Source organism: Calonectris borealis, chromosome 1 (genome assembly GCF_964195595.1).
Source record: "Calonectris borealis chromosome 1, bCalBor7.hap1.2, whole genome shotgun sequence".
In the NCBI taxonomy this organism is placed as follows: Eukaryota; Metazoa; Chordata; class Aves; order Procellariiformes; family Procellariidae; genus Calonectris; species Calonectris borealis.
The window spans coordinates 161,175,432-161,192,061 of record NC_134312.1 but is presented as its reverse complement, the minus strand read 5'-3'; the positions used below and the strand labels follow the sequence as shown (position 1 = coordinate 161,192,061).

At 39.5% G+C, this 16,630-nt stretch overlaps 2 protein-coding genes across 6 annotated transcripts in view; one reads left to right on the top strand and one right to left on the bottom strand.

The window, feature by feature from the left end:
* FARP1 (FERM, ARH/RhoGEF and pleckstrin domain protein 1) overlaps positions 1-3,045 on the top strand; it is a 217,866-nt gene extending 214,821 nt beyond the window's left edge. For all 4 annotated transcript variants that reach the window (XM_075138217.1, XM_075138188.1, XM_075138208.1 and 1 more), the window contains 2 exons: positions 804-955; positions 2,097-3,045. In XM_075138217.1, coding sequence (XP_074994318.1) covers positions 804-955; positions 2,097-2,178 — 234 coding nt within the window. In that variant the 3' untranslated portion in view covers positions 2,179-3,045. The remainder of the gene's footprint in view (positions 1-803; positions 956-2,096) is intronic.
* A 5,862-nt stretch (positions 3,046-8,907) lies between these two features.
* STK24 (serine/threonine kinase 24) overlaps positions 8,908-16,630 on the bottom strand; it is a 61,799-nt gene continuing 54,076 nt past the window's right edge. The window contains exons 10-11 of one of the 2 annotated variants that reach the window (XM_075138176.1): positions 12,847-12,983; positions 8,908-10,435 (exon numbers count right to left, since the gene is read on the bottom strand). In XM_075138176.1, the coding sequence (XP_074994277.1) occupies positions 10,399-10,435; positions 12,847-12,983 (174 nt within the window). In that variant the 3' untranslated portion in view covers positions 8,908-10,398. The remainder of the gene's footprint in view (positions 10,436-12,846; positions 12,984-16,630) is intronic. The other variant, XM_075138166.1, reaches the window with a different exon arrangement.

The window sequence follows — 16,630 nt, the reverse complement described above, 5'->3', positions numbered from 1 at the left end:
CTGCTCAGAAATTGCGGTGCGAGTTTAAACAAGAGTTTTCTCTTGTACAAGTTCTGAGATTATTACAATTAAAAACTTAATCGTGACTTATAAATTTTGTTTACCGTTACTGACACTTGAGTCAAACAAGAAAGAACAGCGGCCAATGATTAATCCAGCTGAGCAAACATCGCACTGCGGAACTAGGGTTTTCCTCTCTAGAAGCTGTTGGACTTTTGAATCCCTGTGTTCAAGCAGGGCGTAAGCACAAAATAATTCCAATTGCTACGTTGTCCTTTCATTGCTATGTTTCTGCACTAAAAAAAAGAGAAAAGAATGAATCGTAGGATATTCTACACGTAAGCGGGATAAAGAAATGATTTGTTTATACGTGCCATGCCATGAAGTGAAAGGACTTCAGCAATGAATGCTGCAGGGCGGCCGGTACGTTTCTAAAGGAGCAGGTGTTTGCAAGCCTCGGATGAACACGCGTGGTGCTCTGCCGATGCCGAATGATGGAGTTTTATGTTAGTCAATTTGAAAACAGTGGAAGTCCGAGATTTCAGACAACTTTCTTATGAGGAAATACTGACAGGATCAGCCTGCAGCAGATCCTTATGAGAAGGGTCTATAAAGATGGGCAAGCTGAAACTAGCAGACGATTAAGATCATTGCCATTGTATAAAGCTGGTATTTTTTCCATGCACGTGTGGAAATGCGATGATGACCTTTAAATGAGTGTGTATCTATCTTGCGTTTTACTTATGTGCTCTTTTTACTTAAGGGCATTTGATCTCACAGCATTTTCCATCATTTGTTTTCAGGACAATCATCCTTTAGCCAGCCTTCCTTTATTGGGATATTCACTTACCATTCCTTCCGAATCTGAAAACATTCACAAAGATTATGTGTTCAAGCTACATTTCAAATCCCACGTGTACTACTTCAGGGCTGAAAGTGAATACACATTTGAAAGGTAAGTCCATCTTCTGTGAGAGGGAATTCTGTAAAATTCCAGGATTTTCTTCCGAACAAGGGTAGTAGATGCGAAGTTTAATAAATCAATTCAGTAATACAGGCAAGTAGTTCAGCACAACTAGAGAAAGAACCCTTTAAAATTTTAAAAGAAATTTTAAACCTGATAATGTTAGAACCAAGAGGTTGGTTTTGATAACGTGGCAGCTGTAATAGTAATCGGTACAAATCCCGCGTTATGTGCAGGAATTATCCACTCAAAATTGATCAGGCTGGCTGCGCGGGGAGCTCTATGTCTCAGGCTTCAGGAAGCATGTAAACAGATCACAGGACTTTTTAGTAGCTGTGCAGAGTAACTTCACTCCCTCTAGTACAACTGGATGGAAAATCCACACCTGAAATAACATTCTGATTTTTCACAGAAGCAGCTGTTCTTACTATGTACTTCTGCCACTTCAGCATGTAATTTTTACACCTCTCACTGAATTTCAGATACATGGAGAGCCAGGAAACAGGCACTACGCCTCCTAAGTTGTGGTTTGAGGTTGTTCGTACTGGGAACTAACTTAGGTCTTTTATATGAAGCATTAACATGTCAAAAATCTTCATTTCCTCTCTTATTGAAGAAAGCTATTATTAAGTTTTAGCCATGTCAGTCTAAAACTATAAATAAGGTAAATTGTGGGAAAGTGGTGATTAAATAAATTAGTAGAATAGAAAAAATACAAAAGCCCTTTCTCAGTTCTAGGAAAAAGAAGTAGGAACTGAGCTAAATTACATTTTTTCACTCTAGAATTAAGAGTGTTTGGTCTCAGCTGCCCATCACTTGGACCATCCAGAAAAAAAGGAGATTTGATGTCTGCAGAACAAGTAAAACCACTACTAAGTTCATTAATTTTGGGTCCCGCCCCCCCCTGTTTATCCTCTCTCAACGTCCTTTCATATATGTGTTTGGCAGTCATTTGGATCTAGAGCCTCTTGACTTGGGGTAGACTTAGGAGTAAAGTAGCAAGCAAGATGCTCCCATAGGCACTGACAACAAAACTGCCTACAACTAATAGCGCAGACTGTATCCTTCAAGAAATCTTTCCTCAGGAATTGACCCTTCTTCTGTTTGTGTCTCTCCTCGTGCCTCCTCACAGATGGATGGAAGTGATCCGAAGTGCCACCAGCTCTGCCTCGCGCACTCGAGCTCTGAGTCATAAAGAGCCTCATGCCTATTGACGGCTGAACAAGCCGCCGTGTTGATTGTCCAGCAGCTGCTGATTTTCTAGAGGACATTTGAAACTCTTTTCTCCCTCCAAGTTTAGTAAAACTTACAATTTGGTAAAAGAAAAGAAAAAAAATAAGTGTGGTTTTGCAGAAACTTTCACAATTCCTCCGCAAAACTGTTTGAGTTCTCCATATGTTCAAACTAGCTTACCATCATCCCAGTGGCTGCGGTTCGTTTCACGTCTTGTATTTTGTCATTCTGTGCTGTTTTTAGCTTGTGCCAGTATTAAAATATTGTCCTTATTAGAGTGCCAAATGCCAAAAGACATTTTGTTGCCTCAAAGATTGCACCGAAAAAAAAAAAGAAGACAACTTCACAATCTGAAAACTTTCTCCTCTGAGGCAAACGCTATTTCTTCTCTTTTCATAAAAATATATATTTTTTTTTTACCATGTTAATCTGTAGACTGCTGGATTTTTAAATGTAGATGGACTTTCACAGTATAGAATATAATTATATATACAGCAAGCAGTCTAACAGGAATGAGATAACTTTCCGATTTCATTTTTTTCCCCAGTCTTTCTACATTTAATCAGCAAGGAATTACTAATTTTCTATCTTTAACAAGGAAACAGTTTACAGCTCATTCTCATTTCCCTTTGGGGTTACCAATCCGTGTGGTATAAATAAAGTATAGGATTCTTATCTAACCATTTTCTTGGTGCAAGTTGACCAAATTGTTCATCTGTTGGCTTTGAAAAGTAAATACTACTTACAAGATGAAAAATTTTTAAAATAATCCAGTGCAATATTATTTGGGCTGTTAATGTACTGTGAATGGTATGTACAAGAAGAGATTAAAGGCTGTGGTGACATTCTGCTGTTTGTTTTACAAACTTGAAAGAAAACCTGTATGCTACGAGAACCGCAGCTATTTGTGATTAATTTGTATGTAGAGCATTTCGGTAACTGAATTGCTATAAGCTGGGGGTACTGCTGAAGCCCCAAGTTTTCATCCTGCCTGCTACACGTCCTAGTGTGACTTTCGGTTTCTTGTTGGAATTTCAGTCTCCCCCTCTCCCCGCCAGTGCTCCGTATGCAGAGAGCGTCAGATATAACCAGCAGCGGAAATACCCCTTTATTACACCTGGCTTTACCATGAGCTGTTGGCCCACTCAGGAGGCTGGCAGCACTAAGCCCGCTATGCTTAGATGCTTTTCCTTATGTTTTAAGAAACTCTTCGTCATGAAGGTGACTTAAAACTTCCATTAACAGAAGTTCAGCGTGCTGGAAACGCATCTGTCGGCACTAAGGGCCTTTGAGGAAACGCAGCGCTAGGCAGAGGGGGCCTGAATCCAGATCTGGGAAATGAAGCTGGGACAATTCTACCCCCACTTTTTCTTCGCCTAGCTATTGACTTTGTTAATGGCTTACCTACGTGCGATGTATAAAATGGCTTACAGCTTTGCTCACAACAAAAGGGAATAAAATACCTCACAATACTATCATACATATTCCTGTTTCAAGACAGTAAAGCCTTCTTTCTATTCCCCCCCACCCCGAACAAAGATACGCATGTATCTATCTTCACCCAAGAACAGGGTGGGCTCCTAACCCCTTATGACAAGCGAGGGTCCCCATGGCCGCATCCGAGCCACCCTGACAGAGGGAAACAAGCGTTTCAGCGTATACTTCCTTCGGCTGCGTGGAAACCTCCAAACCCTTGGGCAGGTAACTTGTTGCAGTTGCTCTTTTCCTTAGCTATTTCCCCCGAATATCGGTACGGATACAATAATCACATTCACCCTACAGCATCGCCTCTGTCTGCGTATGACATGATGAAGGACAAACTTAGAAAAATCTGAAGAACTTTCTCCCAGTTGCAGGTCCCACTGGCTTGTCCGTTCCAAGCCTGTGACCCTGCTCTGCAGGGCCAAAGCGAGTGAATTCAACAGCCCCAGTGAACCAGTGACGTACAGGAACTGGAGCGCTTCAAGACTGACCAGGGATGCGAACATCTTTGTAGTGATGAAAAGGGGAAATAACACGGCTTAGATTAACAACAACTCGGCAGCAGGCTTGGAAAAACAGAGCTGAAGCAGCAACAGCAGGTGATGTTGCTATGGAGTACAGTAACGGGCTGCAGACCTTATCCCCCCCAAAAAAAATTATTACTGAGCTGTAAAATAATATCTGCAAAGCCTTACAAGCTAGGTCCCTACATCTGTCCTTTATTGTTATCTATAACACTGAAGAGATTTTGGTTTTTTTAATAGAAATTATATTGAGGGCCGTGCCCTTAATTCAGCCGAAATTGAATTTTATTTTAGATCACTGGGGCTTGTGGGATACAATCTTCATTACCGCTCTCTGCTGCAGTAGTTTATTCTGAGCTCTCAAAAGAAAGACTTTTATTTACATTCCTGAAATCGGAGAACACCTTTTCTGGGTATGATTCATTTTCATACAAAGTTTGGAAAATTATTTTTCTGTACCGTCTAAGGCAAAGATCAAGATACAGTTCTGTTTATCATGACAGCAGAGACCTAGCTAGGGTGGCTCCACCTGATTCACCATTCAGCATTTTCACCTTTTTGTATTATCTTTTTTTCTACAGAAAAGAGGTTTAAAATAAGAGTTCTTTCCTTCTTTACCAGTGTGACTTTTTTTAAATTTTTTTTTTTTTTAATAGAACCGATTGAATTGCTGTCATTTGTCAGCATTTTTCTAGTTCTTTATTCCTAAGGTTAACCCCAAACTGAAGTAATGGTAAGAGAATGAAAGCGACTTCCTTGACAGTTGTATCTTACAATCAATTGAAGTCTACGTGAATAAAACTTACTTACTAGAAAGCTGTAATATATAACCACTTATTTTTAACCCTGACTCACACCATGCTGCTGCCCATCTGACCAAGTGAGGCGTGGAGACACGCAGGGTCACTGTGTGCCAGGTTAGTAGCCATGACTAAATACACCCTTCTCGTGTTTCAGTGGGAAAATAACCTCAAACCGGTCACTCCAAGAGATTGACGACTCTTCTTGTTGTTACTCGCCACGGATAATCAGGCGCCAGCTTCAGCTAATGAACATAAAAGCAGCCCAAGAACTTTCTTGCCATGGGCAGTTGCACCGCACGCAGTGGGATCAGCAAAGCCTGGACGCCTGTGGATTTGTACCCACAAGGCTCAGCATCGCCATCGTGTCTCTGCTGCCTAACTTAACTTTCATTAAGACGTGAGTATTTATTAATATACTCAGGCCTACCAATTTTCACAACATTTTAATTAAACACTGTTGAGACCTCAACCCCTTTGTAAATTCAGCTCAAACCAGCCAAAAATGACACCGAAAGACACATTAGCAGGTAGGGAAACACACCCTGTGATTGCAGAAAGCTTGATAAAGGTCTCTGACTAGAGAAAAGAACTCTCACAAGGAAAACTTGTTCTAGAGACAAAACCGGGGCCACATCCCACAATTTTATCAGCCAAGGACAAAACAGATAAACAAGCAGGACCTGCAAAGCCTGATTTTGACCATTTTTCCTTTTTTTAGATGGGAAGAAAACATACGTACGGATGTGCAGATACACAACCCCAGTTGCTAGTGCACACAACATCCCCCCCTCCCCCGGGGGGCACAGAAAAATTGGTAGAGAAAAAAAAAATGGCAATGATGTGGCACACGTACGTTTTTTAACAGGAGACAATAGTAATGAAATACAATTACAGGAGTGCAGCTGTCACGCAGTTTGTCACTGGGTTATATGGGTAGCGAAGGATGCGATGTTTGGGTTGAGCTAAGGCAACTCGATGCGAGCGCTTCATCAGTTTCACTGGGCTGGCAGGATGGGGGATACAAGGCAGGTTTTAAATCGTTGCCATCTGTAAATTGGCACATTGTCTTACTCTAGGACAAACTGTAATACAGAACTGCACATATTTAACCAAAACAGTACACTATCACTCACTCGTATGTGTAGATTAAAAAAAAAAAAAACACCACCTTAATCAAGAAAAGAACTAAACTTCCCACATGGTTAGGCCATCTGTGAGAAATAAGCTTACTAAGTTCCCCAACAGAAAAAAATATTCTCAACATTCTTGCTCAGAAAGTGTGGTTTGCATTTAAACAAGAGCTTTCTCTTGTGCAAATTCTGAGATGACAAACTGAACACCGATTTATAAACAACTTTCTCCGTACCATTACTGACATGTGGGCAGTAACGGAGCTACAAGCCCGCAAGAGCATCCCCTCCCAGGAGGGGACCCCCGAATCTCATCTTACTGACCACTCGGATGGCAAAATTTCATTAAACTTTTCCTTCTTTATTTCTAGGTCATGTAGTTTACAAGGAGTTTTATTACGTTGGTGTAGAGTGACAAAAGTAAAATTTAAATACACGGTTATAAACAGGCAGCAATCTTACAGAAAACAAGATATACACTGTAATTGTCCTCTGTAATCATGCTTTAAAAGAAGGCAGAAAACCATTACATACAATTTGTCTACTGCATATGCTCAGTGCAATTACTAGCACATCTGCAAAACACAGCTAAAAAGAGCAAGCTTGCAGATTTGTGCTATACTTTAAGCTCCTCCCCAGCAACTTACAAAAATAATTTGCGATTGTACTGATCCTTGCATTTACCTGTGCTTATTAGCGCTTCTGATAATCTTCCAATGGTGACATTTCTGAAGGCAAAAATACGTTGCCTTAAAAGTAAGGCTAATGTACAACTATTACAAACCGGTACCACATTGTTTAAAAAAAAATAAAATACGGACCGCCACATAAAGCAGTAAGAGCTAAACGAGACGTTTCACGAGTACAGTAAAAGCACAGGCAGGTGAAGGAGTTAGGGTGGACGAAGCAGGACGTGAACCCACGACGTGCCAGCTGCTTTGCAGCGAGGTGCCAACGCGCACACTCCTGCCTTCCCCCTCCGCCCACCCCGCCCGCGTGCTGAGGGCAGAACACCACCGCTAAATCACCCCACAGTCGCTGGTTCCTCTGTCCGTACCCACACGGACGTACGCAAAATGTCTGGCGCTGCGAAGGAGCCAGGGCACTTCAGAGAACGAACTGCTTTGTTACGACACCAAAAGCATTCTGTACGATAGCGATCATGCCGTCATCCTTTCGTAAAATGGTGATCAACTACAAAGTGCAACTGCAAGGAAAATTAAGTTAAAAAAATAGATTTTGCATCTGATGATACTTACAAAAAGCAAGCCTTCAGTTCAAATGACTGATTTTATTTTTTTTAAACAGTGAGTTTAGTTACTGCCTAATCTTGAAATCCCTGACAAATAAGCAGTTCCACTAATTTAAACGTTTGCATAAATAGGGATAGCTTGTCGCTTAGTGTATTCAAGACTGAGTGAAGTACTACCTGCACAGAAAAATCATCAGTGCAACGTTATAACACAGAAATGTTTTTAGCATGAAACAACCTCTCAAAAATATCAATACACTTCTTTTTCTTTCAGAAACTGAGGCCACGCTTCTTTCAAATGAAGCTCTTCTGTTACCAATATAATTCTGATTTTTAAAGCATCAATACTTTTCAATAGCAAATGATTGTAATTTTACATTCAAGATACAGCACGCTTTTTTCAATGAATCTCAGTTTAAGATAGTCTATATTTAAATAATCTATATATTACGTATAAAAATACACATCTCTACCATAAATGAGGTCTTGTCTTTTTCTAAACGTCCTAGCCTTTTGGCCAATTGCCCTTGCTGCAGGTCTCACGCATCTTAAGCTCCTAAACCAAAGGACACATTCACCAAGCAAATTCTGCCACAATCTACTCAGAGAAGTATTTCCTCAACATACAGCCCTGGAATGCAACTAAAATGCAACTCAAAAAAAATGTCTGTATAGCTTTTTAAATGATAGTTCAAAACCAGCGTACCTTAGAATTTAATTTTCTGATTGAGAAATTCTTGAGATTCCAGCCAGCACCATAATTTTAACTTCCCCACTAAGTCTCTGAGTTCTGTGCATCTCCAAGTAGGCTCACTTTAATTTCAAGTCCTTACATCAACAGAGGACTGGGGAAAAGCTGCCATTAATCTGTTTATTTTTCAAATGCAAACACATCTGTTTATTTCCATATGCTGTAATAGCACATGTTTATTGAATGGCTGAATGTTCTAATACTGAGATGTCAGCAGGTGAATTTCCCATTGCGCTGTATTCAGATGCACATTTCACAATAGCAGAGCAAAATTTGTTTCCTCAAGGGTAAGCCTATCCTTAATGTTTAAGAGCACACAAAGCAACATATTTAAAGATATTAATCAAAGAGGAGTTATAAACCATTGCTTGAACTTACGCATTGTTCAATTTACCTTAGCTTCACTTAGCCGTAAAGGAAAACCATTACCTCGTTATGCTGGCAAACGCGCTGTGTCTAAGAATACGGCTACAAGAATGAGTGCACACATACCCGTTTCTTTCAACTTGTTTCAACTCAATCGAAGTTTCATAGCTCTGTTAGCATGACAGTGTCCTCTAACTGTTAAATTATTGAATTAATAATTAAGGCTATTAATGTGCATAGAATAAGGGCTACCATGGCGATGTGAAGTCCTGCAAGGAGACCTCACCAGCTTCCAGAATGGTTAGAGAACCTGGGTCTTTTTGTACCAAGCCAGGTAAACATGCCCATACTTTTAAAATTTTAATCCTTTCTGTTCCAAAACTCATATTTTTTTTTTTTTTTAAATTAAAGAGATAAGTTACCTCCCTGTCATGCAAACCATAAAATCATCAATTTCTTCATTAAAAACAAGGCAAAAATGCTCTCTTAGCTACCAGAATAAGAAGCACCTGAATATAGCCTTGCTGAAACAAACCAAGGTAAACCTCAGAGTAATACTGTGGAAAAAAAAAAATGCCACCGAATCAACTGTGTGTGTAACTAACGTTACTGTTGCCAAGAGCGATAAAACCGTAAGTCGGCTATCTAGGAGCACTCACAGGAACAGTGGAAATTTCAAAATTCAGAATTTTCAAGAAGTAACTTTTTTCTGGGGGGACAAGTAATAGGACACAGCATACAACACTCAGGCTCAGTTTTGCAGTCTTTCTGTCTAACATCTATCACTTCCGGTAGAGAGATGCACAGATTTAGGCAGCAAGACCAAATATAGAATATATGGATAATTTTTCTTTTACGCTGCAAGACATTCACTTTAATGATAAAAATAGGCACGATGAAGAAACATTTGCCACTGTCTCAGAGCCAACATCTTAATGAGATATTTCAGAATAAATGTAGATAAAGATTTATTTGTGTGAGCATTCAAACATGTTTAGATGAAAAAAAGATTGTATCTGAATCTCACTACAAGCTTCACAAATATCTATTACTAAAATTGAACAATACATATGGTTCAGAATTTGCATTGGCACAATTTAAAACTGAAAACATGAAAGAGCTCATTCTTTAGGAAAAATAATAATTTAAATTTGAAGCTTTGAGAGACAAGGTGTATTAAATTTAAAACAACCAGAAGTAGTACCATAATTAGAAAGTCACGCTCAGAATATAGATAAAAAGGAAGAAATACTGGAGAAACAGAATAAAACTGTGTCTTCGCTGAGGTACGAATAGAAGGTTCCATACTACAGGATTAACTCTTTCAATGGCAAATCCTTCACATACAAAAATCAAACCAAGATTCACTTATCACATAATTCAAAATTTACATGTAATAAAGGCAAGGCAATACTCAGTTATGGCCTGTCAAATATTTACCCCACTAACATTATCTACAGAAGCACTTTACCATTTTGTACACAGTGATTCCTTATGCACGTTGAAAGGCTTTCAGTTAAAAAAGACATTATATACATATCTGTACACAATTCCAACAAACATACTCCATCTCCCAGTGGAATTCTTAAAGCAAGATACCTGAGGTTTCTCAATATCTTCAATTTCTCTATCACAAACCTAAATATACATTTCAGATTTTACAAAAAGACACCGCCCTGGAATATGTGCATTATCATTAAAAAAAATTATAGCTTTAAGGAGCTGAAAGACTGCCTCCACCCGAGAGACTTCATTTTCACTCTTGCACATTTAGGAATGTCCTTCCACCAAAGGACATTCCAGTGACTGAGGGGCAGAACAACACTAGGGTGCGCGCCTTCAATGCAGAAACTGTGGGATCTCTGTTGTCTTAGAAGAGTCAGGAACAGTACGTCAGTAGGATGCACTACTTCCTCCAGCTAGCGAATACCTGAAGAAGAAAAGAAATACAGTTATCGTTGTGACCTTCGGAACAGTGTTCTACAACAAGCAACAACTAAAAGTTATTCCATTTTATGCTATTGAAGATCCAGCCTTTTTCCTTGCAGAATGACACCCACCACTGCTGTCACGCTTTAAAGCCAAAAGCCAAAGAGCTAAACAACACGTAAAATACACCCTATTAGAACACCACTGCTTTTCTAACGAACGGCAACAACCCGTGCTCAAGTGTGCTACTGAGAAGTGTATGATGATGTAAGAATTCTACATACTGGGGGTAATATTTTGTGATTCCAACTTTCCTACTTCGCAAGTTTACATCATAATCTTTCCAAAATGTTATTGGGGCAGGAAACCTGTATTTCTTGGATTAGGCAGATTCTTAAATCATCCAAAGAACACTTTTAAACGTGGTTTTAAAATGGTTTAATCATGTTAAGCTTTCAATAAACTTTATAAAAATCAGAGATCAGAACTGGAGGAGGAACATAAATGGATTCACTCAAGTTATTGGGCAGATCTTCTGAGGGTCCCAACTAATTCATTCAGATAAGTTTGGGGAAATCCCGTTTTAACCAATCATAAGGGGAATGAAAATCTCATTAGAAACATGTTATTGAAGAGCCATCTTCAATGGTTAGCTATCAAATTAAGAGGATATTGCAATAAATGACTTAATGATGTAACGGAGCATATTTCTTCTAGTATTCAGACAAGAAGAGACTATCTTTTCAGAAGTTGACTAGCTCCAAAAATAGCTTTATCCATGAGGGATACCTACTAAGCTATGAAATGGTTCAAACTCCTTTTTAGGGGGGGAATCCTGCCATTCATTTCTTTCACTCACTTTCTGGAAGCAGTGCTATATGAGCTGAATATCATCCCTGGAATAAGAGAAAGTTCACCCAGATGTGACCCATCAAGAAACATTCTCTCATCTCACGAATATTTCTTTCTCTCCTTCAAAGAAAATGAAGTGCCTGCCTCCACTATTATAAGACATTATGACCGAGAAAAACAGCAATAGTTCAAGGAAGCAGAACAGAAGGAAAACAAAATACTAAACAGGTATATTAAGGGTTCTCAAATCTATTTCCTAGGACAAAAATGATGACTGTTGCTGTCGTGACAGGAACAAGTAAGATCTTGTCCAGCCTTCGCAAAAGAAATGCCCAGTGGAAAGCTGTCTCCACATGGTCATTTTCAGCTTCAGTTGCAGCATCCAAAGTCTCTGAGGTTCCCAGTTCCAGGAAGGCCCTGTACCAGGCTGATAGAAACTTCACACTGAAATACTGGACTGATGAAAGAGTGGGGTCAGTTTTGGAACCCCTAATAGAAACAAACTGAGATGGAAGCTCCAGAAACTCTTTCAAGCCTGCCAGGATCAACTGAAAGGAGAATCAGGACATCTGGCATCAAGGAGTGACCTTTTAGCACCACAGATGCTGATTGGGCTTCATGCTTAATAGCCCAGAAAGCAAGACACATGATTGATTGCAGATTTCTTGGCATTCATTTTTACTGAATGACAAAGTGTCAGTCTGGCAATCCTCTGCTTTAATTTCAGAGGTGTGAATTCTTAAACTTTACCAGGCTGTGGTTAGAGACAGTATAAAGGAGACACCTGCTCAGAGTGATCTTTTTCAAGGTGGCAATCCATGATTAATCATTGCCATGACTTTTTTCTCGTACCAAGCAATCCAACCTGGATGGTGTAGATTCACAACAGCTGTGGATTCCTGGATTCAAGGCTGCATTTAAAGCCCTTTCAAGCAGTAATTCTGAAATTTATACCCCTGATCTTTTCTTGTGTAGCACTTAAAAGAACAGCAGATTGAGTGTTTGTTAAGAATATATTCCTAAACTAGGCAGTTAGAAAATCTCTTATAAAATTTGGCCTTTTGAAGTAATACAAAAAGTTGGGTTTGGAGGTACCACCAAAAGGCCATACAGACTATCTTTAATGAATGAACAAGGAACCACTTACTCTGTGACTGAAAAAAAACTAACTGAACAGTCCATTTATCAAAGTAATAGATAAAATGTAAATTAAGAGTGACATAAGGCATTCTCTGCAACATACACCCAGACGCTAAGAAAGTGTGAATGTCCCTTATAGGAACTGCAAAGGGAAAAGGCTGCCCAGTCTTATTTGACACACAATATGCACACCAACAGGATGAACACACATATGGGCTATCGCCTGAACCTAGAAATTAGAACAGCTGATATGATTAGGTGTTTTTTTACTAAGCAAATACAACTGTACAAACTGTAAGCACAAGTGGGTTTTTTGCTCTATTATAAATAGAAATTAATTCTTTCAATTTAACACTAGTCAAATATTTGTAGAATCAGATCTGCAATTTTCTGCAGCCCTTAGTGAAATAGTTTCATTACCTCTGAAGCCTCTGCACAAGGTGTGACACCATGTTGTCTGCAATGCCTGGACAAGCCTCTTCAGCTAAATAAATAGCCTTTCTCAGTTCTTCTATGGAATCTGTGTTACCACCACACACTTCGCTCTTCTCTTTCAACTGGAAGAAAAACAGGGATATCTTAATAAGATATTCATTAATATTTCTATAAACAATATAATGCCAAAGCTTGTTAGGAAGTGACTGTCCACAATGTCCACATTTGACTTTCATTATACACCCTCACCTCCTGAAGACTTTTTTCATCCTGAAGTTAGTCTTTGCAGTAGTTATCAGGATGTCATTCATCCTAACAACTCTTCAGTCATTCACATACCCTCTCCAGTGTGCTCACATTCAAAAATTACGACAAAGTATCCCAAGAAAGATGCAGTATTTACCTGCAGCTGTTCCATTGCAAGATGTGCTCCTTACACATACTCGCTTTAGTATACATACTTGTACACGTATAGCTTATACGTATACACTGCAGGTGCACTTATGCAAGAACTGTTACAAGATGTTTTCATCCTGTCAACTCTATCAGAGTACCCTGAACACACTCTCATCTCCCCCCTGAAGCAAAGGATCCCACGATTAGGCAGGAACTGGGGGCTCAGAGGGAATGTCTCAGTGCTTTGCTTATGTAGGAGCTGGTATAACACGCTCAGTAAGGCTGGTAAAATGCTTTCTTCCCCAGAACTCACTAAAGAACATTCAAAAATTTCAGCCAGGGTCTGGGCTTCCTTGGAAAAAAAATGTCATGTTCCCAGTAGTAAGGGTGAATGAAGGCATGGCCTTCTTTCAGGGACTGGACTTTCCCCAGCAGGTTGGATGTCTGCATTTACAAGTTTCTCTCCACATTTACCACTACAGCTGTTGGCAAGAGCTGCTTTGCAGCATCTTCTTAAGAAGGATGGAATCAAAGTCATTTCTCAGGGGAAAAAAAAAACCAAACAAAAAAAACCCCAAACTGGTGAAAAAAAATACTCCAGTTGGAAGGAAGCTGACTGTGCTTATGAGTGCTTTGGACCAAAGAGTTTGAGTTGTTTACACAGAACTGAACAACAGTGAAATATTTTTCTACATACTTCTCTACAAATTATTCAATTAATTTGAGAGTCATCTCTGAATGCTGGACCTACAGCCAGTCTGCCTTTATGCCATTACTGCAAGTATTGAAAAAAGCTTAGCTTGAACAAATGGAAAGTTTGTGCCACTTTCTGGTATATAATGTGGCTATGCATACACTTTTGGCCTTACTTAAGTATAGCACGGGGGATTATCACATGGAATAAGCATGATCCCCAGAAAGCAGCAGAAAGCAGAATTAACAGATCAAGACGATTTTGAGTTCAGTGTAGTACAAGACATTCCGGAGGGAACAAAGTGGCAGTGAAGTTCTGCAGAGATGTCCAAGCACTAAAGTGGCCTTTCAGGACTTTCTGAAGCGGACTTTCAACAGGTGTCAGGAACTACAGCTCAAGAGTTGCCATCAGCAGTGAGGAAAGGTTTTTCTTTAAAAAGGAATCTGAGTCTTGCGAGGGAAAACATAAAGGAAATAATCATTGTTCTAGTTCCACATTTAGCAATGGCTTATGGGTATGTTAGGGCACCCTCCTGAGAGTAACTCAGGTCTCAACAAAAGGAAATCAAGAGGACTGTCTGTGTGTACAACAGCTGAGGTACAACCACAGCAGTAGGTAGGCTTCTGCACTCTTCTTTGGCTGCTGCTTGTGTTCTCTTTTCATTACATCCAGGATGCTCAAGAGCGAAATCTTGCATACAAAGCATAGATAACAGGAAGACACAAATGCCTTTTCTTTTCCCAGTAATAACTAACCCCTAGTGTAAACTGAGAAGTCACAGCTTGAGGACAAGATGATAGAAGTAGACAATAGTGCGAACATTACAACAAAGTACACCTCCAGATCTCCTGCCTTCAAAAAGGAACCCAGAATGAGTCACCACATGCGGTACTCAGCCAGTGTCCTCTGATAAGGAGAAAGAAACCACATCAGGGTGGTAGCTGTTCACTGAAGATCACAAATAACTGACAAGCATGACAACTTTGTTCATTTTCAGGGTGTGTTTTGTTTTCTGTTGTTTGGGGGGTTTTGTTGTGTTTGGGCTTGGGTGTTTTGTTGTTTTTTGGGGATTTTTTAATTGCTTTGCTGAGGTGCGCCAACCTTCAGATTACTACCAGCAACACAGAGAGGCAGGACCCCATAGCTGAGCAGCCAAGGCTCCTAAGTTGCATCAGAGTTCAACCGAAGGAGAAGGATGCAGAGCACTATCTTCCCCTGTAAGACTACTTAGGGACAACAGTTGGTTTTTACACCTGTCTTCTGTGCCAAAAGCTTTGAAGACTCCATGACGACAAAAAGCTCTGAATGGCCAGCTTTGTCATTTTTGGCAGCGTTCCATGGAGCAACTCACTAATTTAGCTAGCAATAATTCCTGAAGGTGCAGATATTTGTGGTTTGAATGCTAACCAAAAGAAAATGTAACATAAGACTTCTTCCAGACAGCAGAGACAGTAGCCATGCCCATAAGAAAAAGGAAACCCTGCAACGAAATTCTGGAACAGTTTGGGAAAGTTGTGGCTATCCGCCAGAAGCTGCATGGAAGAGGAGTCTAAAGTATGAATCAAACAGCAGATACCAGACCAAGAGTCTTCTCCCACAGCATGAAAAGATACAACAAATAAGTGTGTGCGGAAAAATTTTTCTGTAGCTTCTGTATGCTATAGAGATGGAAGTAAATGGCAGTCTTAATAAGGACTGCCATGAAAAATGTTTGTGTTGCTGCAGCAGTGCTAGGGGAATCATATACCTAGAGGGATCAGCAAGTGGCAATTAAAAGAATGGCCTTGAAAATGAAAGTGGGAAGCAAGAAAGGCAAAGAATGACACAGCAACTAGTTAGCAATACCATGGGAAGGAAGAACCCAGAGCAGAGGTATCTAGAAGACAGGTAATAAAGGGCATGGGGAGAAAATGAAAAAATAAAGAAAGGATAAAAATGGAGGATGGAGTGTGGAAGACAGTGCATGCAGGACCTGTATCATGCTTGGTATTGGAAAAGGAGAAGGAAGACCTAAAGGAGATGCAGAGCAACCAGGAAAATGTTTGGGAGATGGAAGAATTGGGAATTGAAAGAAAATTCTCAAGCAAAGGCAAGCAAGTGGGTAATACATAAAGAACTGCACTGGAAAAATGCCAAAAATCCCTTTTTAAAGTGTTTCTCCACTTCACATAGGAGAATGACAGGTTGACTTAATATTGGAGTCTGAATAACCAATACAGAGGTCATCCCCTTTAAATAAGTTTATTTGCTTTACTACACTCAATATTCTTAATGAGCAGCATGCAAAACTCAATGATAATCCTCTGAAGCAGGACTTTATTCATTAGAACAAAATTAAGACAACATCTTTTTATTAGAACAATTTCTCTAACTTTATTTCTGTAACAAAGCTAGGGCAAGATGGGAGTTTTTGTTTCTTAGAGTTCTATCAACTTTTTAAAATAATAACATCTTCATAAATATCTGGCTTCCCCTTCATATGATTTTTTTTAAAAAAAGTTGTTTTAAGTATTTGGAAAAAACAAATATAAAAAATATAAAATTCAAAATGAGAACAAAATACACTGAAATTCAAAAGTTAAGTATTTGCTGATCTGGTCCACAGCCATATCTTGGAACACTGAAGAACTTAAAATTTGTAACAGATAAAATGACAGCTAAAGAGATAACGCAGTGTCA